The sequence below is a fragment of the Carassius gibelio genome, chromosome A5 (genome assembly GCF_023724105.1).
Source record: "Carassius gibelio isolate Cgi1373 ecotype wild population from Czech Republic chromosome A5, carGib1.2-hapl.c, whole genome shotgun sequence".
In the NCBI taxonomy this organism is placed as follows: domain Eukaryota; kingdom Metazoa; phylum Chordata; class Actinopteri; order Cypriniformes; family Cyprinidae; genus Carassius; species Carassius gibelio.
The window spans coordinates 19,042,621-19,066,398 of NC_068375.1; the positions used below are offsets into that span (position 1 = coordinate 19,042,621).

A 23,778-nucleotide genomic window follows, 5' to 3' on the forward strand; every position below is an offset into this window, starting at 1 on the left:
TAAGACTAATATAAAACACTTAGACTAAGATTAAAAAAAAAAAAAAAACACTAGTCCCTTGAAACCCGTAAATATCTATATTTTAAAATGTCTTATTTATTTATTTATTTATTTATTTTAGTAGCATTGCAGATTAATACTCACATTAGAAGCATTGCTACTTATTGCTAGTTAAGTTTTTAAAAAGTTAATTGAAGTCATTTTAAAAGGATTTTTTTTTTTTTTTTTTTTTTTTTGTTTCCGGTTCATGTTTTATTCAAGGTGTTGCTTGTTGTTTCTTTGTTATTGTTTGTAAAAGTTGCAAGAAATCTTACAGTAAAAAGGTTTGTTTATTTATTTATTTATTTATCTATTTACTCTGAAAACTGTTTTTGAAAGCAGTACATTCATGTTGTGTTTGTACTGTACCTGTGGTGCAGTGTTAATTTTGACACGAAATTTTAATTTAGTTTTAGTCTTAGTCTTTTGACTATAATTCTTTTTAGTTTTAGTCAAGTTTTAGTCATCTGATTTGTTTTAATTTTAGTCTTATTTTAGTCAACTAAAATTGCTTGGTATTTTAGTCGACTAAAATTGCTTGGTATTTTAGTCGACTAAAATAAGACTAAAATCAATAACAGATTTACTAGACAATTTTTTACAGCTGGTATAGGAAACAAACTTAACCAAAATATATAAAACACAAATTCAACTTTATTTCAACACAACTGTGTCTTTATTTCGATTCAAAAGCTTTTATGCAGCAACAAACACTGTCATGATAATGTAAACAATAACTAGCTGCCAATTGACCATCAATAAAAGAAAAATAAAGTTAGGTCCAGGACCTTAAAGCTTACAGCTGAGCTAAACAATAAGTGCATACATTTAAAGTAAATATTTAATAAGTTGGCAGCTAGGTGGATAAAAAAAGTAACAAGATTTTATAAGGTATTCATTTGTCTAGCAATATTGTATGTTTTAAATACTACAATATTGCTAGATTTGTATGTATAATGATAGGATGTGAACATTCATGTTTCACATGACTAATATAGAAATATTTGTGATATTGTCAACAAGTAGAACATTATAAAATATACTAAACATTAGTATTAATCAAATGTATTTATCATGATATTACGTATTAGTATTGTGCTCGCATCTAATTTGAAGAAGGGGCTATTTTACAGTACTTTTCAGTTCGTAATATTTAATGCTACAACATCTACGCACTGCACTATTCCAATTTTGCTTAGCTCAATAAACAAAGGAACATCGTTGTAAAATTACATTTGAGAAAATGTCCGGGTGGCTCGTCTGTAAATGTCTTTTCAAATTGGTTGTGTTCTTGCCACGAATGAGCGCTCCGCGTGCTTTACACTTTGTTTTGTTTTGTTCGTCGTCAAACGTGAAGTGAGCTGTGGACATTTTGTCGCTCTTTTAGACAGTAGGGACTTTAAGCAACAGCTGCGAATGGAACGGCTACAGCGACCGGAAGTTTGCCGTCACACCGCTGTAGCCAAGAACGTAAAAGTCACTAAGGTACGGTAAAACAGAACAGCGCAACGCAGCATTAATTCATTTATTGACATCCAAAAAAATATATAATTTAAAAAAGCAAGAGAAGGATTGCTTTTGGCGTTAAATGACAATCTTTTGTCAGAAGAGGAGTTTTTAATATTGTATGATGTAAATAAGTCTAAAAACATAACATTTATTTACCTAACCTCTCACGTTGTAGCGACTCCGGCAAATCAGCTGTTCTCCCGTAGTAGACCGTTAAATTAGAACGTCACAAAGTAGCAGTTAAATTCGCGCAGGCGCAATACAACGCCAGAATGGCGTTGCCGTTCCACCAGAGGATGTTGCTTAAAGTCCCTTCACCTCTTCGAATGCCGACTTCCCGGGAGCTCATAAAAACTGAAAACCTTCGCTTCACGTCTCAATAAGTCAGGCTCTGATTGGTTCTCTTCTCTAATGCAGTCTGTTCTGTTTTGCCGGTTATTTTGCTCATTCCTCGCATCTCTCCCGTCTGCTGATTTGATTTTCGTCACAGTCTATTTTCGTCTCGTCCTTTATTCGTTGACGATAATGTCAATCAATTTAGTCATAGTTTTAGTCTCCATCAGTGCCTTCTATTTTAGTTTTCGTTTCGTTTTCGTAGGCAAAAATATATTTGTGACGAAAATAATGACGAAAATATTTAGTCAACGAAATTAACACTGCTGTGGTGGATATATATATATGCTACAGGCTAACTACAAAGCTAAGAAACTCCCAGAAAGCTGTCAGGTTGTGTGGCCTACTTTAAAACCAGAGGCTTGTAGCTATTCACTGTGAAGAGCTGAAAGTGCTTGCTAAAATACAGAAAAGTAAGTAATCTCAAGTAAAAAGCCAAGGGCTTGGTTTTAACAGCCAGTGGTGTACTTCAGAAAGACTGGGAGAGTCCAGTGGAAACAGTTTTGGCAGGTTGTCTAAATGGAAATTCTGTCTTTGGGGCTTCCACAACTACTGGTCTGGAAGAGCAGTTGACTAGTCGGCTGCTCATTGTTTTCCTTATATAAATGACTCTAATCAATCTAAGCAATCTCTGCTATCGTTTCTGCACTGATGATGAAGAGGCTGTGTGAAATCAGACATGTCTGAATGTCCAAGAACTGAAAGGGATTATATCTCCATTACCAGATTCATGCTATTTGTGTTCTCCTAAACAGTGCAAAAACAGTCATGTCCTACTTGCTTTTCTGTCTGCATCTAGTCGACACTTGATTAGTTTTAGGGTTGTTTGCAAGAATTTAGGCTTATGTCTGAATGCTGTAAATGACTCATTGCCTGGTGTACGTGCTTTGTGTGTGTAAAGTGTTTTGGGTCCACTTTATTTTCACTATATTAATGTCAAGCTACATGGGAATACAGTTTATGGTTAGAGGATTTTTTAAAATGCTTTCTGTTGACTACTGAAGTAGAGCTGCACAATTTTGGGGAAAAATTGATTTTCTGATATAAAAAATTGCAGTTGCGATTTAAAATGCATTTTTAAACACTCCACATTTACTGTGCTTGTATGGATGCAGCATTTGACATTTTAAAGATGTCAAACTGTGCAGAAGACATTCACAAAGTGGTTATTATATAAGTGAATGCAAAAGTGTTGTATATTTACATTTTACAAAGATAAAGTATGCCCATGTCTGATTATATGTGACACATTGTGTGCTGCTAAATATCCCTCTTCGTTTTCTCATTCCTCCTTCATCCTATGTCCTGGAAACTAATCATGCTCAACCAGTTTGAAGGACATCTCAATTCTTTAATTGCACTGCAAGGATCGAGGAGTGAGGAGACTTCCAGAGGAGCTATGAGCAAGGATACATAGGTGTATCCTTTGCAGAAGTGCTTTTCATTGAAAAACCTGACGCACGTATAAATTATCCTCCCCCTTTACAACTGTTGTAATTATTGTTATTTATATTTTACCTTTGCAGTTTAAATAAGCCATACATGTCATATATTTCAAACAGGGCATCTTGCTTTATTAATATTTATTATGAATGTTGTAAATAAGAAACTTTAACAACATAAGGACAGATCCCTTTAGCATAGCCAATGGGGCTTTGAAGTGACGCTAAAGGGAGCGATGACATATAATTTCACTTGATTCAATTCATCCATGAAGGACGCACAAATAAGAATTGAGAAGAACCCCCTAAAAGGTGAATTGATAAGGGGTTTTCAGTGGCAGTTTCTTTATTATGTCAATAGGTGGCGACACATGACTTTCTTTACGGAGGAGTCTGCAAATCATTTTATTCAGAGTTCCTTTAAAAATGCTGACTCATTCTGTTATGCTTTGTGATTGGCAGTTCTGCTTGCTTGGTAGACCAAAAACAGACAAAGTCACTGAGCATGTGTCTAAAATATAAGCTTTTCTTCTTTTACTTCTTGTATATTGTACTGTTATTTAAAACTAATATCACGTTGCCTCATTTTTACACCAATAACCTCTCAGAAACTGACCAAGCTGTGGTTTCGAATGGGTATGAGTTCTTTTGGGCCACTCCTTGATTTTTCCTTATTTACATCCTTGTCTATTAAACTTAAACATAAAAACAATGACACACAAAATATGTTGTGGTATTGTTGTGTATTTTTACATTATATGTCTTGGCCTGTACTATTTTGTACTAAAGTACTAAATTCACTTAACCTGAAATTATATACTGTATATTGGTTCCAAAACATGATAAACGGCATGAAAAAAATAATAATGAGTTTCCGCCAAAATCAGTATTGTATCTGTATCTGCTTTATTGTATTGAAAAGTAAATTTTTAAATTTACGCAAAATGTGATATTCGCAGTCTCCCTTTTTTGCAGAATGCAATATATCTGCGCAGCCAATCACAGCGCACCGTTCCACGCACTATAGACGGCATCCTAGTTTTCCTCATCTACTTTGTACTTTGTGTTCAACAAACAAGGGCTACACGATAAATCGCATGTGATTGTCATGCACATATTGTCAGTAAAGCCGGTTCTATGATTAATAGTACCGGTAAATCTTCACGTGCTTTCAGATCTAAATTATTCCGATGCATTTAATACACAGCTGAAGATCATTGTCAAGCTACACTATATTGCGTTAATTAGATGAATCACATTCGTTTATGAACGCAATATGGTGTAGCTTGTCAGTGTTAGTGTTTTTATTAATGCCATTTATGTTTTGGTTCATACGGCACATAGCACTTATCAACTGAATGAATGTAACATAGCAAAGATGAATGCAGTTTTGGAAGTTGAATGTAAGGGAAATGTAATTTTGGAATTTCTGTGGTCTAATGTGATATTGTTGTTCATGTTCTTGTTTATACACTCATAACAAGATGACCCATTGAATTCATTTTGGAAGCGATGAATGATGAATGTATTTTTAGTACAGTGGGTTTATCTAAGATTAGTATTGACCAAGTTCAGAGGCTGTTATGTGAATCAGCTTACTATGTTGTGTTTTTTTTATCAGTTTCAATATGAAAAATAACTTTCATATTGATTCAATGGATTTATTCCATTTTGAGAAAAAAATAAAGTATCATGGATTTATTTATATTTTGTAGGAATTATGTTACAACAGCACATAACAAAATTACTAACCTAAATAAATAATACTTAGATAACAGTAAAGGAGATTCTAGAGATGAATCTCTCTTTTTCTCTCTGCATCTGTCACTCTCTATATTTTGTTCTCTCTTAGATTAACCTACAGAGGAGGATGCGCGTCACAGGAGTGATAACCCAAGGAGCCAAGCGCATCGGGAGCCCAGAATATGTTAAATCGTACAAAGTGGCCTACAGCGATGATGGAAAGACCTGGGGGACATACAAAGTCAAGGGCACGGATGAAGATATAGTGAGACTTTTTTTTTTTTATTAGCAAAAAAAAATAAAAATTCACATCAGTCACTCAGCATGAGCTTTTACTTCCTTCTCTGATGTATGCATTTTCATGCTGGATTTTGAGGTGATTCAGATGACATACGGTGTTCATCACTTAAGATCTAAATATTTACATATCAAATTGTGATCAGTATTCTCTTTTAAATCTATTGTGCATACATATTTGTGATTGGTTCAATTTTTTGTATTTCATTTCATTTATCCAGAACCTAAGGTAACTTAAACTTAAAACATTTCTACTTTTGCTATCTTGTAAGCTCTGATATTTCCTATGAGAAATGTAGACCTAGTCCAGTTTTAATCTAGTTTTGACCTTTTTGTCTTCAAACGTTTTTCTCAAATGACTTCGATTTGTTGTTAGTAAATACTCTTTTGATTTAAAACCAGCATAATAAATTGGGGTGAGTGTGATGGAGTAGCGTTGACCTTTCTTTGTGCTCTCATCTTGTGAAATCTCCCCACGTTCTCCCTCCAGATCTTCCGTGGGAATATTGATAACAACACTCCATTTGCCAACTCCTTCACCCCTCCTATTGAGGCTCAGTATGTGAGGATCTACCCACAGGTGTGCAGAAGACACTGCACTCTTCGCATGGAGCTCCTGGGTTGTGAGCTCACTGGTGAGTCACCTCAATAGACAGCATATATCATTCTGAACGGAAGTCCAAAGGGGTGTTCAGAAGTGTGATATAACCTCTGAAACATTGTCCAGACTATCAATAAAGCACAACACAACATGGTTGAAGCCTGCCAGTTCAGTATTTTTTTCATACAGCTCAATAATAAGGATCCCCCCCCCCCTTTCTTCTTCTTCTTCTTCTTCTTCTTCTTCTTCTTCTTCTGTTGGTCAGATTGTGCAAGTAGTTTGAATTTGTTCTTGCCCTGCCAATCTTTTCACGTTTTTCCATAGCAAAATTATCAATTATTTATGCATTTTGATATTTGACAGAAAAATTTATAACCAAAAATTGACAAATTGTTTATTAGGTTGTTATTGGATTTTTAATAAAAATTATAGGTGGGAATCCTACAGCTGTGATATAACTTCATGACTACTATAAATTCATACATGCTCTTTTCATTGACCATGATGGCATGTTGTTTCTACCAAGACTACCACAAGTTACCCAATTCCAACAAAACATCGGCTTCAACTACCATTAAGACATATTTAAATGTTCAGAACATGGCCACACATTTTTATCTTAATATGCATAAAAACTCATATTTGTGTTTAATATGAACAATAGATATAAGAACTTAGTCCTGGCCTATTAGGGCAAGTTAAAGTGTTATTAACTGGCTTTAATCTCCTTCACATTGGCCTTGGATATCCTTATTGTTAAACCCTGAAGAAGCTTATATTATAATTAATTTATATGATACATTTATATGAGGTATTTATATATTTGATAATTAGTCTAGCTTCAGTCTGTTAGTTGAAGTAAGAAGTTCAACATGACTGGTCTTCAGATACTAACCAGCGTACATTATTGTGTTACAGCATGTAAAATGGTTTTAGGGTAATATGGTTTTAGGTTAAGGACATGCCTTTGAATTCTTCAGGGTGTTCGGAGCCAATGGGCATGAAGTCTGGGCATATTCAGGACTTTCAAATCACAGCCTCAAGCATATTCAGAACTCTTAACATGGACATGTTCACCTGGGAACCTGGGAAAGCAAGACTGGATAAACAAGGCAAGGTCAATGCCTGGACATCTGGACACAGTGACCAGTCCCAGTGGCTGCAGGTAGGGTTTATTATAAATGTCCTCATCTGCTTAGGGACAAACTACTTTTATTGTGTCTGTTATTGGCTCTGATCCTACAGAATTCCGCAGAATGCCTTTGAATGATTAAATGTAATGCTGAAATGTGTTGTCATAAAATCATCACAGCTGCACCAAGTTTTACATAAAACGGCATGCATCGTTCAGATGATCCCAAACACAGAACCTCAACAAAGATCAAAGCTTTATTGTGAATCCTGCCATTTAGCTCCTAGAATCAAAGTTGCAACAAAAATCAGTTATCCCTTGTCTCTCTTGTCAGTGCATTCATTAAAGAAACCGACCACCTTTCCTCTGGCTTCAGGCGAGAGCAATTTGCCATCATTCAAGCCAAGCATCATATTTAACCATATTTCACTTTAAGCCAGGCTGTAGAAATAACTGGCTCAAACTTTTCTTTTCATTTAAATTCATCATCATGAATTAATCTGGCTCATTATAAAACTGTTATAGTATTATTATAGTAAAATATATGGATACGCATGGATTGTTTTTGTTGTTGATTGTTTTGGTCCAGCATAAATATAAATGTTCTTCTTATCTTTGATAGCTTAGTAATAGACAGGACTGTGCCATCTTTCAGGGCAAATGGACTGTTGTTCATGAGATGCAGGCAATGTCATCACATCTGAATAATTTTTTAGCTCATGAGGTGTTAAAAATGATTAATATACTTAGATTACCGAATAAATGCTCCAGTGCAACCGCAGAAATTGAGTGAATGTGAGGCACTGTTTGGCACAGTTCAAACATCAGTTGTCATGGTGAACTGTGTGAGCTTCTGCAGTGGCTGCCCCAATGGAATAATCAATACCAGTGGCATCCAAGAATGATTTTAGGCTTAATAGATTAATGGAATTAATCAAGCTTAATGACAAATTAAGTAGTCTAATTAATCAAGACAATTGCAGTGCTGCAGAGGCAAGAATTACCTCCCAAACTGCAGTAACATCAGAGACATTTTGACCGAACGGAGCACAGTGATGTGCTCAATCAAACGGCATCAGAATCATCAGGTTGTCAGTGTCTCAGTAGTTCAGTTGCTTTTAAGTGCACATTTCGATTGGGAGTCGTTTATTTGCATGTCCATTGATTTTGGTGAAAACAAAGCTGCTGTTACTCCCAGTGTTTATTTGGAACTTTTTAGTGATCTTGGTACTTTCAGTCTTTTAAATGTTTTGGCTTGTTTATGCTGACATGTTCAGTCAAGCAGATATTTAACATGCTGCATGCACACGTCAATGCTGACTGAGACTCCAAGTGAAAAGTTAATTTGCCTATATTCATTAGGCTGGCTAAGGAACTGCATCAAACTGATGCAAACAAATTCTTATATTTCCGGGCAATTTGTTTTAGCGAATTAAAATACAGGCAGGAGTCAAACTGAGTCAAAAACAACATTATATTTTACATCTGTCATAAAGTTTCCCTCCATTAACCAATCAAAAAACAAATCATGCTGCTTCTCCAGGGACTTCTAAAGTCAAACAAACCACTCACATTAAAATGCATATAAATCCCATTGACAGGTTTTGGAGCTGTTTGAATGAAACAATCACTCACCAATCCTACATACACAATGAATGTCAGCTCTTTTTGCTCTGTTTGGACATACTCCACAGCAAGAAAGCCTTTTGAAGTTTTTGTTGATTGCTTCCAAACATGTTGAGTTGACCAAGAGACAGCGAGGAGACACCCATCCTCCTTATCTTACATCTGTCGAGCCTTCCTGGGTCTATCTCTAGCTTTTCTCCCCTCAGAGTTTGAAAAATTGCCTTTTCAGCTCTTTCCTCTCCTTTCTCTCTGTGTGTAATGAATCAATTTAGTATCTTCATTTGTGGTTTCCTGTGCGTTCACCATTACTCGAACAGAGATGTGACCTCAGTCCCACAGAGAGAACTTTTAGGCTTCATCAGGCAGGCATGAGAAAGACCACTTACATTCATTATGGATCTTAAGTCTACTCATTATGGACTTAATGCATGGACAGTTTGAGAAACCTTAGCAGTGGTTTTCTTCAGTAAAGATGAGGACTAGAATTTATAGCAACTTTTGTCTCAGTCAGCATTTCTCTAATCCGAGGTTCATCTCAAATAGCCAGGGGGTTTGTGGGAAATTTTTTAATTGTGAACATATATTTTTCTGCAAAGCATATTATATAATGCCGAGATGGTTCTCTTTTCCAGAAGCCTGGGTTCTGGAATAATTTTTCCCATTCATTTTCTCCATATAGACCAGTGTTCCTCAAATCTGGCTCGCGAGATCCAGTTTCCGATATAGACATTTCAGAACATTGTTCAGTAAGTCTTCAACCAACCCATGGCTCTAAAAACATCTGGTTTTAAGACAAATTTAAACAGAATTTGAACAAGATAACAGTATAAGATTGTGTACTCATATATTAAAATCTTCTATGATGATACAGTAGAAAACTATTGATTAAAACATTAATGTTTTTTTTTGTTTTTGAGTCATGGTAGGCCAGTTATAAGTCTCTCAGGATTAGATTTAGAGCCATCTTCTTTGTCCTCTATTTAAAAGCATTTATAACATTAATCGGCCTGCTATCGTTATCTTCTAGAGGGGTCTTTCTTTTCAGTAGAAAGACTTCATACTAACGTAGATGTAAACGAAGCATGACTTTATATGTTAATTATAGTTTGAAAGTGTCATTTCACAGACATATTGCAAAATAATTTTAGTTTTAAGTCAAGTAGGAATACGTTAATGTCATGTTAATTTTGTTAGGTCACATATGTTTTATTATTATTATTATTATTATTATTATTATTATTATTATTATTCCTGAAAAAAAGGTAAAAAATTATTAGTAATAATAAGAAATGTTTCATGAGAACCAAGTAAACCTATTAGAATGATTTCTGAAGACTGGAGTAATGACTGATGGAAATTCAGAGTTGCCATGACAGGAATGAGTGGCAGTCTAAAATACAGTATTTTAAAATAAAACAGTATTTTAAGTTTTCATAATATTTCACAATATTACTGTTTTTTACTCCTTTTTGATACAGCCTTGGTGAGCATTAGAAAATTATCTCTCTCTCTCAAAAAAAAATTAAATAATAATTAAAAATCTTACTGTCTCAAAATTTTAGGACAATAGTATAAATATCACTGTGCATAGAGCCTGTGTTCCTGTCTAGTCTTGTGTTTTGTTCTGAATTTCTCCCTCCATGCCCATATTTGGTCCTTGCTGTTTCCTGTTACTATTATGTTTCTTCGGTTCCAGGTGTTTCTCGTCATCCCCTCGTCATGTCTTTTGCATTTAAAGTGTTTCCTGTTCTCAGTTCTTTCTCTGGACTTAGTTCTTTGTTTGGTATTAAATGTCTAATGCATTTGTGCTATGTGTGTTCCTGCCTGCCAGTGTCAATCCCATGGCTGTTTATTAAAGTCTTTTTGTGTGAAGAGTTTGTAGTTAACTCTTGATTTCTGACAATTTTAGTCAGCTTTACTGATGCCAACTGTTTCAAGTGTCTAGAAAGTGGATGATGGAGAGTGATGCTGTACAGTAAAGTATAACAAATCACAATAGTATGCTGTATCCTTTACAACCACACACTCAAAACCGGTATGTTAGAAGGGAAATTTCACTGTGCAAATTGTACACAGCAAACATTTTCTTAGCAACGTTACTTGATTTACATAATTCCTTTAGGGATTTGGGTGCTAAAACAGCACAGTCTGTATGTGCAAATAAACAGGGTAATCAGCGGGCATAATTGGCTAACTCCCTCCTAAATCTCTTAATCAGAGAATTTGATGTACCTCTGCCTTGTTTGAGAATTACAAACCTTATAGCTTTCCTATTTCCTTCCTGGCAACTGACCAAGCTTCACGGTGGCAGAGATGGGCCTGAGTTTAGAAGCTCTGTCCCTTTTGGAAAATGTTTGAAGATGAGTTGGTGAAATCTTTAGAAAAAACAAAACAAACGATGAATACGTTTGGTTCCAGCTGGAAGAGGCTTATTGGTTAATTATACACATTAACAAGCTAAACACATAACACAGAGAGCCTGCCAGAGTGCACTTGGCTCTTTTTAGAACTTTCCTATTACAGAATCATTACAGCAATGCAAGCATATGCTAAATGTTATGCTGACCCTACTTGTGCATCAGAAGCTACTATAAAAATCCTCAAAGATACTATTTTTTTTCTGTAAGAAGGAATATACTTGTGAGGATACAACCTTTTCTTGGACAGAAAAGTAAGATCCGACATCACTCTGTAATCAACTAGTTCTTTGGGGTCAAGTTGTGTTTTTTTTTTTTTTTTTTATGAGAGTCTTAATAATAGTTTGAAGAGGTGGCACCGAAGCTGCATCTCAATTGGTACCATCACAAATGCACCACTGTTGTAGACATTGATGTTTAATTGATATCATTTTAAATATAGAAATATGATGGAAAAATAAAATTATGCTTTTAAATACGAAATCAAAATCGTCTATAGGCTAAGTGGCGGCAAATCACTCTGTGATCATTATTCAACCGATTTGTCATAGAAATGTTTTTTTTTTAACTGAATCGTTCAGAGCAGTGGATATATTCAGTCACAAAACATCTCTGTATGTTGCTCAGAAAAGCACAACAGTTCTGCTATGAATTGGTTTGGAACTATTTTAATTGCTGAAATAGTAAAATATTCAGTTTTAAAACTGACTAAAATGTGATTTACTTAAATTCTTGTTTGTTGAACGCTTGTAGAAAATCAATATCACATTTGCAGTTGTGCCCATGTTCGTGAAAACAGCTGTCTTTTTTAACACAACAGTATCAAAATAAATGAAATTAGAATGAGGTTAATGATTGCATTTGGAGCAAGAAGTTTTACATGTTTTAGACAATGCATCAGCAATTTAGTGATATTCCTGCAGTTGTGGTCTTGAACAGTCTTGAATTAAAATCCCAAATCCTTTGAATTTGAGACTAAAGCAAGACAGGAGTACAACTGTGGTTGAGACCAAGGCAAGATATACTATATATATATATATATATATATATATATATATATATATATATATATATATATCTTCCAAAAATAAGTCAGTGCCACTGAGCAGAGTTTCAATGCTGCAGTGTAAATATATCTTAAGACAACCAGTGCCCATAAATGCCAAACTGTTTTACTGATACCACATAAACATGAGGCCAATCTAAAGAGACTAGTGATCTGTCTACGCTTGAACAAATTGCTCGAGTTGAGGAGTCTGGGCGTGGGACAGTAATTAGGAGTAATGCAAGATTGATTCGTACTCAGAGGCAATACCTTGATTAATGTCAGGCTCTCTGCAAACAGAAACATGTGTTTGTGTTAATTAAAAGGTCTGGTATAATTGCTCTGTGCTAGGAGGGCTGTTTTGGTATGTAACCTGGTGGATGCTTCTGGCGATGAAAACAGGTTCCCTTAGTCAACAGCAGCGGGTGCATCTTGTCATGTCCACAGCTCTAAGCTGCTACTTGCGTGTTGATTAAAGTTCTGCTCTGTCACAGTTATTTATTATGTACACACTTCAAAAAATGTGTCACCGCCCAAGACAACATATCTGAGATAACTGCTGCCATGGAAGTATGAGGTACATGACAGAAGTTGAGAGGAATTGGAATTGTCTCCTAGAGCAGTAATGATGACTAGCTAAATAAAGGCTGGGGCTACTGCTGTTTTGATTAAATGTCACACATGAAAAATGAAGCTCAACAAGCGTCCATCAGTGCTCATGGAAAGAAGGATCTACAGTATGCCTTGGGATTTACCCTTCATGGGATCAAAAGAGTCCACAGATATATTCTGGCACACAAAAAAAGTCTGAAATATGATAGTAAATGGCATCCTTGTAGTGTAGCCACTTTTTAAACCCTTTTTCCCCTTCCCTCAAGCTATTAGATTCATAAGTATGGCTGGTTGACATGCATTGCTTCATGCTGAATGGAATAGCTTTTAATGTTATTTGTCTTTTTACCCAGCCTTGTAAAGGAATCAATAGAAACGCTACCTGAAGCCATGTTGTCTCACTAAACTAATTGTGAGATGGAAACAACGTCTTCAGGGTTTCAAAACAATTATTGAACAGAAAAAAATAAAAGCATTTTCATTATTCTTTGTACCAAACTAGCACGTAAATGAAATGGAACAGCTCCTTCAATGAGTTGAGTCCCATTTGAGGGAAATAAGCCTTTATTTCTCAATAAAAGGCAATACATTTCACTTTCCCACTAGTTTTCAGTTATGTAATCTACAATCATAAATTATGTACTTTTTCACAGTTGATTCTAATTGGTCAGTCACAACAATTTTTGTATAACTTTAATAAGCTATTTCTGTGTTTCTGGCATTTCCGGATACAACTGAAAAATAAAAATAAAAAAAGGTCTACACTGGTGCTTATTCTGCTATGAGATTCAGTAAACAGGTTCCAACACTACAGATGCAGATTTTAAACACTTTGCAGAAGTCAGTTGGGTTACTTATGCCACTCTTTACACATTAAACTGAGCTAGGAAAAAGTATTCTACTATTAAATAATGCTCTCTTCACCTTCAACACATTACTGTTGCTAATTGTTTGCTGAAAGAATGAGAACGCAACACTTTTCACTTGCAAATAAAAGGTGCTTTGCTTTTTTTTTTTTGGTAATGCTTGATGTGTGCAGGTGTGAGAAGGTAAAGGGCAAGAGCACTTTCAGATGCATCAGGGGTTTTAAGGCAGATGGTGCTGATGTGCTCACATGGGAAACAGCTAGATCAGAGTGGGCAAGCACAGGGTCCTGGGTGAAATAAAAGAGCGAATCTCATTCACTAATAACTGCATAGATTATTTATATGCACAGGACAGCTTCTAAAAAATTATTCACAACCTACATGCCTGTAATTTAAATAAAACATACCCAAAACATTTCCATTCAAGGGCTTTCCACACAACCATTCCTTTACAGCCTTTTGTTATTGTCAGTAAGCACATATTTCGTTGTGTGTATGTATGTATGTCGGTGTGTATATATACACTCACCTAAAGGATTATTCGAAACACCTGGTTAATTTCTCATTAATGCAATTATCTAATCAACCAATCACAAGGCAGTTGCTTCAATGCATTTAGGGGTGTGGTCCTGGTCAAAACAATCCCCTGAACTCCAAACTGAATGTCAGAATGGGAAAGAAAGGTGATTTAAGCTAATTTGAGCGTGGCATGGTTGTTGGTGCCAGACGGGCTGGTATGAGTATTTCACAGTCTGCTCAGTTACTGGGATTTTCACGCACAACCATTTCTAGGGTTTACAAAGAATGGTGTGAAAAGGGAAAAACATCCAGTATGTGGCAGTCCTGTGGGTGAAAATGACTTGTTGATGCTAGAGGTCAGAGGAGAATGGGCCGACTGATTCAAGCTGATAGAAGAGCAACTTTGACTGAAATAATCACTCGTTACAAACCGAGGTGTGCAACAAAGCATTTGTGAAGCCACAACACGCAAAACCTTGCATATGGGCTACAACAGCAGAAGACCCCACCACTCATCTCCACTACATATAGGAAAAAGAGGCTACAATTTGCACGAGTTCAACAAAATTGGAACGTTGAAGACTGGAAAAATGTTGCCTGGTCTGATGAGTCTCGATTTCTGTTGAGACATTCAGAGGGTAGAGTCAGAATTTGGCGTAAACAGAATGAGAACATGGATCCATCATGCCTTGTTACCACTGTGCAGGCTGCTGGTGGTAGTGTAATGGTGTGGGGGATGTTTTCTTGGTACACTTTAGGCCCCTTAGTGCCAATTGGTCATCGTTTAAATGCCACGGCCTACCTGAGCATTGTTTCTAGGGCTGGGCGATATGGCCTTTTTTTTTTTTTTTTTTTTGATTTCCGATTTCCCCCCCTACTTAAGGAAAGCAATAAGTACAAATGGCACACAACTTAAAGCAAATTTTGCTTTTATTTAATCAAAAGCAAGACAAATGTAACCCCCATTTTCATATTCGGATGGATGTCTCTGTTTCAGGTGTTGGAATAGGTTTGTGCTGCTGCTGCCTTTGACTGCGATGGGCAAATGTTGCAGCGTGGGGTCTCTTGCTCTACGTCTGTTGCTGCAAACCCAAACCTGTTCCAAACAACAGATGATTTTATTCCTTTCTTGGGAACAAACTTCCAACTCTCACCAGTAGCCATGTTGTCGCATGCTGTTTCGTGTGTGCCTGCTGTTTCGTGTGTGCTACACTGTAAAAAATCAAAAGTTGGGCCAACTTAAAATTTTAAGGCAACAAACTTCAGCAGATTTTTGAGTTTGCTCAACTTAAAGGTCAGTTAGTTGTACAAAGTTTTGTGCATGTCCAATCAACATAATATATTAAGTTAAGTGAACTTTTAGTTAAACTTTCAATTTTGTGTTTAGCTGACTTAGTCACAAGTTGGGCCAACTTAAAATTTTAAGTCAGCTAAACACAAAATTGAAAGTTTAACTAAAAGTTCACATTATGTTGATTAAACATGCACAAAAGTTTGTACAACTAACGGACCTTTAAGTTGCGCAAACTCAAAAATCTGCTGAAGTTTGTTGCCTTAAAATTTTAAGTTTGCCCAACTTATGATTGAGGCTACCAGCTTCAACAGATTTGAGTTTACTCAACTTAAAGGTCAATTAGTTGTTTACAAAACCTGATATTTGAAGTTGCTTTGAAAAAAAAAAAAAAAAAAATTGAAAAAACTTAAATGGTTTTTGAGCTCTCAACTTTTTTTTTTTTTTACAGTGCAGCTTCAGAACTTTAGGTTTTTCTCAAGCAGTTTAAAGTTCAGCACAAAACTGCCAATCCAATATGAGTGAATTCATTTGTTAAATGCTACTCAGTACAACATTGGTCTTCAAAAAAATCTTTAAATGGACAGAATCACTTTTTTTTTTTTTTTTTTTTTTTGTAGAACAGCAAGTTTAAATCACAAACCAAATCAAGTAATTTCATTCGCAATAAAATTAATTACAATAGAAAGTTTTTTTTCTAGTTAAGAGCTTATTTGTCACATTTGAGTTACAAAATTAAAAACTTCTACACAGTTTTTATTTGATCCTTTCCCAATTAAATTAACTATCACAAAATTCAAGTCCAAAATAATGTGCAAAAATAACAACGGGTCCAGTCAAAAATGTATTGGCTTCCATATCTGTCCTCCATATCTATCACAAGCAATATAAAATTAACTGCAATGGTGATAAAAGTGTGTGCATAATAGGGCTGTCCGGACTCGAGACATTTTTCTGTCGTCTCGGACTTGTCTCGGACTCGTTGAATTTGCACTCGGACTTGTCTCGGACTTGGCCATTGGACTCGCCAAGTCTTCTAGTTGGTCTTGACCGAGTCCAGCAAAAAAATAAAATAAAAAATTTCTCCTTCATAACAAAACCACATTTGCATGATGTCGCTACTGAAAACGTGTGGAAAACGCTAGGCGCGCCGCTCTCATTTCCAAAGCACTCTGTAGCCTGCGCTTGCGCTCCAGTGGCGTCTGCTGTTGCTGGGTAACCATGACCCGCTCTCCATGATGACGCAGAAGTTTCAGCAAAGAATAAATGGAATTCCAGCACTTAAAATCACTTGCAGTAGCTCTGCTAATAGATTCATTTAAAAAATGGCTATCCTTGTACAACTATTATCATCTGTTTCTCCATCTTGCCTTAGCTTTCAGTATTGTTCCGGGAAAGGATGTGCATGACCAGCAGTGCACTTACTGCGACCTGAAAAGTTTAGATGTTTCTAATTTAATTTTCTACCTGTTAGATTGTGTTTTATTTACGTCTACACCTAGATAGCCTTTTTTTTTATCAATAAACGCGTATTAATGTATAGCCTTATGCAACAATTACATATGTAAATTTTAAAAACTTTATATATGACATTACATATCTACATTTTCATGTAACAGCCAGTATTTGTATCTGTAACAATCACAATTGTTTTCCTATCTGCATTCGGATACAACATCGTACAGTTACTTGATAAGACTGTTATGACTTTTTATATATTTTTTCGTAGTTATCACTGAACAAGTATGTCGTGTTAAACTGAAATAATTATTAATTTCTAAAATAATATTTATCATGCAAGCAGAGAGATGTCATGACAAACGTGTCATAGTGATCATTTGAACACGACTGAATCTATTCAATGCACACATTCTCATTACGCAGAACACTTTGAGCGAGTCTTAATGTTAATGAACTTCACTAAACAGATGTGTGTGTTCCGCGCAAACCAGCAAAAGGTAAATATGCAAACATGTAGGACAAGTAAACAATGTATCCGTATCGAAGCTGATTATTAGCCTACTCTTGAGAGAGAACTGATTTGGTTTTTGAGAGACTGAGACGCGCAGCGCGGCTGTTTGATTGGTGAGCGCGCTATGCTTATTCCATTCATTCGTATCATGGTAGCCTAAGCTTTCAATATTTGCCTTTTAAATATATGCAAATAATATAACGTATAGCTATGATGTATTATTATAGGTAAAATTACTCTTGCAACGCTCTGATTTCTGAGAGATAAACAGAGAGGCGACAACAATGCGGTGTTTGATTTGCTCTCTTTTCACTCATAAAGTTTACATTCATTCACTTCTGGCGCTGATGCCCTGGCTCACCTGTTATCTAGCAAACACCAGACTCTGTCAGCTTTAGCCGAGTATTCAGGCAGAATTATTCCTTGAGCGTTATTCGTTTTTTAAGCCATTATCCGTGCCATTCCGAATAAGGTATTCGGCTTCAGGCACAACCCTAATTATTACATTACATATTTAATTTTTACATGCAACATAGATAAGGTCATATAGTAACAGCTCCACGCAATATTGTAATTCTAAAATTCACGTCGTACTTGCAAACACTTTGTATGCATCATGGTTAATGCATGCTGGAGTAGTCGATTGTTTCCGACAGTGCTCGACTAGTCTATGCAAACACTAGCACAGTATGACAAAAATGTCGCTGTATTTATGTGGGCATGTCCAGTAGAGCCAAACATATCCATTCTAGCCTTGCTGCGCGCATTTGTCATATCCCGAGCTTTGCCTGTGTCTGTGCACTGTGCCAATTAGGCATAGTCATATACATTTTTGACCACAGATATAATGTCAACAAAAAATAAAGTACATAAAAATGATTTGACCTTACAGTTCCAAACTTTGTTTATCCAAGTTTAGCTCCCAGGGTCGGACTGGGGGTAAAACCACTCATTAGCAAGGCCCCAAAGGAAGAGAGGGCCCTTGAAAAGTATGAATCTGAAATATATAATTTTTACCTGGATATTTTCATGGGTGGGGGCCAAGGGGGCCCATCAGGACTGCCTATGCATAGGGCCCAGGATCTTGTTTAACGCCCCTGTTAGCTTTAACCCTAATTATACACACTTGAACCTAATCAAGCTCTTACTAGACACACTAATCTTCCAGGTGTTTTAAGGCCAGTTGGAGCTAAACTTTTCAGAGTTGTTACTTTGCACATGCTTTTTGATCATTACAAATAATAATGTAAAATGATTTTCTTAGAATAGGAGATATGCTTTCTCTTGCATCACAAACATTATCAGTAGTTAAGTATGTGGTCTTGAAGAGGACCCTTTTTTCTTTCATTTGGACTCGGTCTTGGACTTGGACTCGAAACTTTTGGACTTTGACTTGACTTGGACTCGAACCTCTTTGGACTCGGTCTTGACTCGGTCTCGACTAGTCCTGGACTTGGACTTGACTTGGACTCGACAAAGCCGGACTTGACTACAGCTCTAGTGCATAACAACAGTTTGTGGCTCGCTGTCTTTTGGTTCTGCATTTTGAATAATGATATTTGCTTTAAAGTCTGTAATGGAAAAGCTGCAATGATTTTGACTTCTGTGACCACTGGATGATGAAATCAGATGTGTTTCAAAAACCACACTGGCTAAAAGGGCACCTTAAAGTTTCATGATTTTTTAAAAAATGGCTCCTTATATGTTTGGAGCAATAGGGTGTTTGAAATTTTTTCAAATTTCCTTAAAGTCACACAATTCACCATTCAATGTTAAGTGACTCTCACGTGAAGATAAGCACTTGTGTGATCTTAAAAGGTGAGACGTCAACCAGTGGTTTTAAAGGAGCAGATGCAATCTGTGTAGAGGCAGGGTAGTTGGCAGCAGAGATGTATAAAGTACTAGAGAACCATACTTGAGTAAAAGTACAAGTGCTCTATCAAAAAAGTGACTTGAGTAGAAGTAGAAGTGCTCTTTAAGTACCACACTTAAGTAGAAGTACTAAAGTATTCAACATTTTTTGTACTTAAGTACTGCAAGTAGTCTATTTTAAAATTTACTACTCAAGTACTGAAAGTAAAAGTAGAAGTATTGTGTTATGTAGCTGTTACTATCATTCGATGTAACTGGATCTTTTTGAACCAGTTCACCAAATCGAACTGAATCATTTGAAACGGTTCGTGTCTCCAATACGCATTAATCCACAAATGAATTAAGCTGATAACTTTTTTAATATGGCTGACACTCCCTCTGAGTTAAAACAAACCAATATCCCGGAGTAATTCATTTACTCAAACAGTACACTGACTGAACTGCTGTGAAGAGAGAACTGCAGATGAACACCGAGCTGAGCCAGATAATGAACAATAGACTGACTCGTTCACGAGTCAAGAACCGTTTCTGTCAGATGCGTCCGATTCGAGAACCAAGGAGTTGATGATGCTGCGCATGTGTGATTCAGCGTGACGCAAACCGACACACAGAGCGCCTGAATTGAACTGATTATTTTGGTGATTGATTCTGAACTGATTCTGTGCTAGTGTTATGAGCGCGGGTAAACCGAAGGCTTACAATCGTCACCAATGACATCATTACATTGAGCACAAAAGAACCGGTGAATTATTATTGAATCAAACTGTCCGAAATAACTACTGGTGATCCAAAAACCGACAAGTCAATGTTTTGTTCGTTATCTGGCTCGGCTCGGTGTTCATCTTCAGTTCTCTCTTTACAGCAGTTCAGTCAGTGTACTGTTTGAGTACATTAATTACTCCGGGATATTGGTTTATTCTGACTCAGAGGGAGTGTCAGTCACATTAAAAAAAGTCATTAGAGCCGCGAACAGTTTTAAACGATTCAGTTCAATTTGGTGAACTGGTTCAAAAAGATCCAGTTACATCGAATGATTCATTCGCGAACCGGATATCACAAACGGCTTTGTTTTTAACGCTCTCTCACAACAGACATGGAAGAGAAGACAATACTGAATAAAGTCATAGTTTTTTTTTTTTGGACCAAAATGTATTTTCGATGCTTCAAAAAATTCTAAATGACCCTCTGATGTCACATGGACTACTTTTATGATGTTTTTCTTACCTTTCTGGACATGGACAGTAGACGTACACACAGCTTCAATGGAGGGACTGAGAGCTCTCGGACTAAATCTAAAATACCTCAAATGGAGGTCTCAAGGGTTTGGAACGAGTTATTAATGTTATTGGAGTTATTAATGACATAATTATGATTTTTGGGTGAACTATCCCTTTAAAGTACTATCTAAAAGCAAGCAAGTTTTTTTTTTTTTTTTGACATGTGACGGTTCTTTGCTCCTTTCCATGGAAGCACTGGAGTGATGCTGATCAGTGTTTAAAAGTGTCAATTCCACATTTATCTTGAGTAGCTCTGAAGAAAATATGTTGGGAAGCTTCAGTTTAGCCTGTTTTCAACATTTGTGATCTGTTTTTTTTTTTTGTTACAGAGTGGTTTCGACAAACTTCAAGTATGTGGGTGGTTGTTTACGTACTTTGGGGACTGTCTGTCCTCTCTCCTCCAGAAAAGAAAGTCATGTGAATGTTAACCTCGTTGTTTGTGAATTATTCAAAGATTAACTCATCTAATTTATGAGTGCTTATAATCCACATCACAGACCCTCTGAAAGATGAAGGCCAATGAAACTTTCCCTTTATTCAATTCGAGTGTCAGCATAAATTTGATTAGTCAAAAAATGGTGTTACTTCAGGAAGAGAGGAGATGTATCTAACACCGCAATTCACTTAACATTCTTCAACCATTTCATCTATCTGTTTTAAAAGGATTATCACTCGGTCCTTGTGCACTTCACTTGTGTTTAAAATGGGCTGAAGGTCTTATTTACTAAGTCCTATGTATTTCCCAACTGTTGGAAATGGCAGAAAATTATCTCTAGTCTGTTAACACATAAATATTCACAATAAATTAATGAAATACCTTTTTATTTCTGATGAAATTATGTAGGTTTTAATTTTAAACTATGCAAAGACAAATTCAATCCAAACACTGTTAAAAATTATTCTAACTTCACCTGAATTTGATTATAAAAATAATATTTTGTAGAGTTGACAACATTTTCCTAACATTTTAAAAACTAATCCATTATCCATTAATTATCTGTTAACTCTCAGTGGTACTTTTAGAAATACTGCAAATTTTCTGTAACATTAAACGTTCCATTTCTAAACTCCATACTTATCTGTGGATCTTTTAAATAATTGAAACAAAATCTGCATGATTCTTTAATCAATAAAATCACTCAAAAAATGTTAATAGCTGTGTTAGTCTTAATACAAGAGCAGTCCGATTTGCATGCAGATGTTCACCATAACTCATGCTTTGTTTGAGCTCTTAATTGATGGAATCCACTTTATCTTTGTTATTCTCAAAAAAAAAAAAAAAAAACTTTTTGTGTGTGAAATGTCAATCTCAGATTCTCTTATTCTGTCAGGTCTGTTCGAATCGGGAAGCTTGCTATGAATTGGAGATGCTTTTACTCATGAAAATGTTGTCTTTCTCTTTTCCTTCCTTCCTTTTACCTCTCTCTTTCTCCCTCTCAACTGGAGGTATTCCATTTTCCAGGTCTGATTTGTTAAGCAATTGAATTAATTGAACTAATTAATGTAATGGGATGAAAAGAAGTGATTCAAGAGGGAATTTGTACAGATAAAGAATGATGCAGGCTTGAAGGAACTGAGTGGAGCAATGAAATATTCACACAAGGGACTATCAGTCTGTTTTGTGGGGCTTTTTTATATGTGTTTTTATCCAAAGTAGATGACACAGATATAATGATGAAATTGTTACATATTTGAAAGTAACTAGTTCCAAATCAAAGAGGTCTGCATTCTGCATCAATGGCAGTTGCTCATCTGTTTCAGGACTTGCTAATGCTTGATGTTGCTTTCTAAAAAAAAATGGATTAGCTAACTAGCTGTGAAGGCTTTGATATATGACAGAGTTATGCTTTAAGCAAAGCCATTAGTGAGCCCGACCGCAAGTTTTCCAAAACCCTTCTGATGTACCTTGTTCAGCAACTTCTTTAAAACCCTTTATTTGATTCCTATAAAGAGGACCACAGGTAGAAATGCTGGAACTGACTGTACATTTCAGATCCAAAAAAGCACAAGAAGCAATCATCAGGATCCAGTCAGTTTGGAAAATTGTTCAAAAATGTGACAGATCAGATCCAGAGTGCTGCAGTAGTTGTTTTGGTGGCAAATGGCTAAATTTAATGATTTTGTTTTTCTTTAGCTATAGCACCCACTAGCATCAGAAAAGATTCAGATCAAGTCAGTATGGGCCAGCCAATAACCCAATAAAGCCAATCATTTTTTTATTAATTAATTAATTTTATTTTATTTTATTTTTGAAAAAACAAGACAATTTGATTGCAGTCCTAATACCTCTAGGGTTATTAGTAAAAATGTAAGTGTGCTTATCATAGTGCCCCTTACTGTCAGAAAATGTTGTGCGTAATTAGTGGGAGAAGGCAAAAATAAGAACATTCAGACAAATACAACAGGGTGCCATCGGCTGCATTGTCTGTTACCTGCCTTAATTCAAGGCTGAAAATGAAAAGGTTAGAAAAAATTAAATAGAAGGTAAATAATCTGTCTGGTGTTTCTACATAAAACTATGGCCTGAGCACATCTCAGGTGTGTTGTACACAGTACAGGGACTGCTGTCGCTTTGATTAGATGTTATACTTATGTTCTTGTGGAGCAGACTTACCTCCTTTACCCCCATGTGTACCTTTTCAGTAGGCATGAAAGTGGGTCAGAGAATTAATGGAATTGTAAATTAAAGGGGTTTTCAGTATAAAACTAAGTTAGTCCAACCACAGGATCACTAATATCGCAATGGTGTCACCACATGAAGTCTGTTTAATTTGATGCCTTTAATGTGCCAGAATTTCAAAAAAAGCTGTATTTCAATGTAAACTGGCTGGGCTATGCAAAGGTAGTATATGTGTCAGAATAATGTGCGTTGTTTATGAATATGTTTGCTTGTGGGGGTTGTAATAGAATGAATGGACGATAAAATACATTAGGAATGTGGAAGGTGTTTTCAAAATCTAGATCTGCCTGAGGAAAAATATTGTAAATAAATAACAGCCAAATGTTTGTTACACTTTCCCAAAAGCAAATCTTCAGTCAGTCTTGCCTGAACGACTTCAAACCCACTGTCTGTGTGAAGGTTAAACACATTGGGGTGAATGCATTAAACATTTGCACCACTTTTG

General features: G+C 35.9%; 1 protein-coding gene across 2 annotated transcripts in view; it reads left to right on the forward strand.

The window, feature by feature from the left end:
- LOC127999450 (EGF-like repeat and discoidin I-like domain-containing protein 3) overlaps positions 1-23,778 on the forward strand; it is a 174,740-nt gene that overhangs the window by 127,944 nt on the left and 23,018 nt on the right. For both annotated transcript variants that reach the window (XM_052592186.1, XM_052592187.1), the window contains 3 exons: positions 5,236-5,391; positions 5,914-6,058; positions 7,005-7,189. In XM_052592186.1, coding sequence (XP_052448146.1) covers positions 5,236-5,391; positions 5,914-6,058; positions 7,005-7,189 — 486 coding nt within the window. The remainder of the gene's footprint in view (positions 1-5,235; positions 5,392-5,913; positions 6,059-7,004; positions 7,190-23,778) is intronic.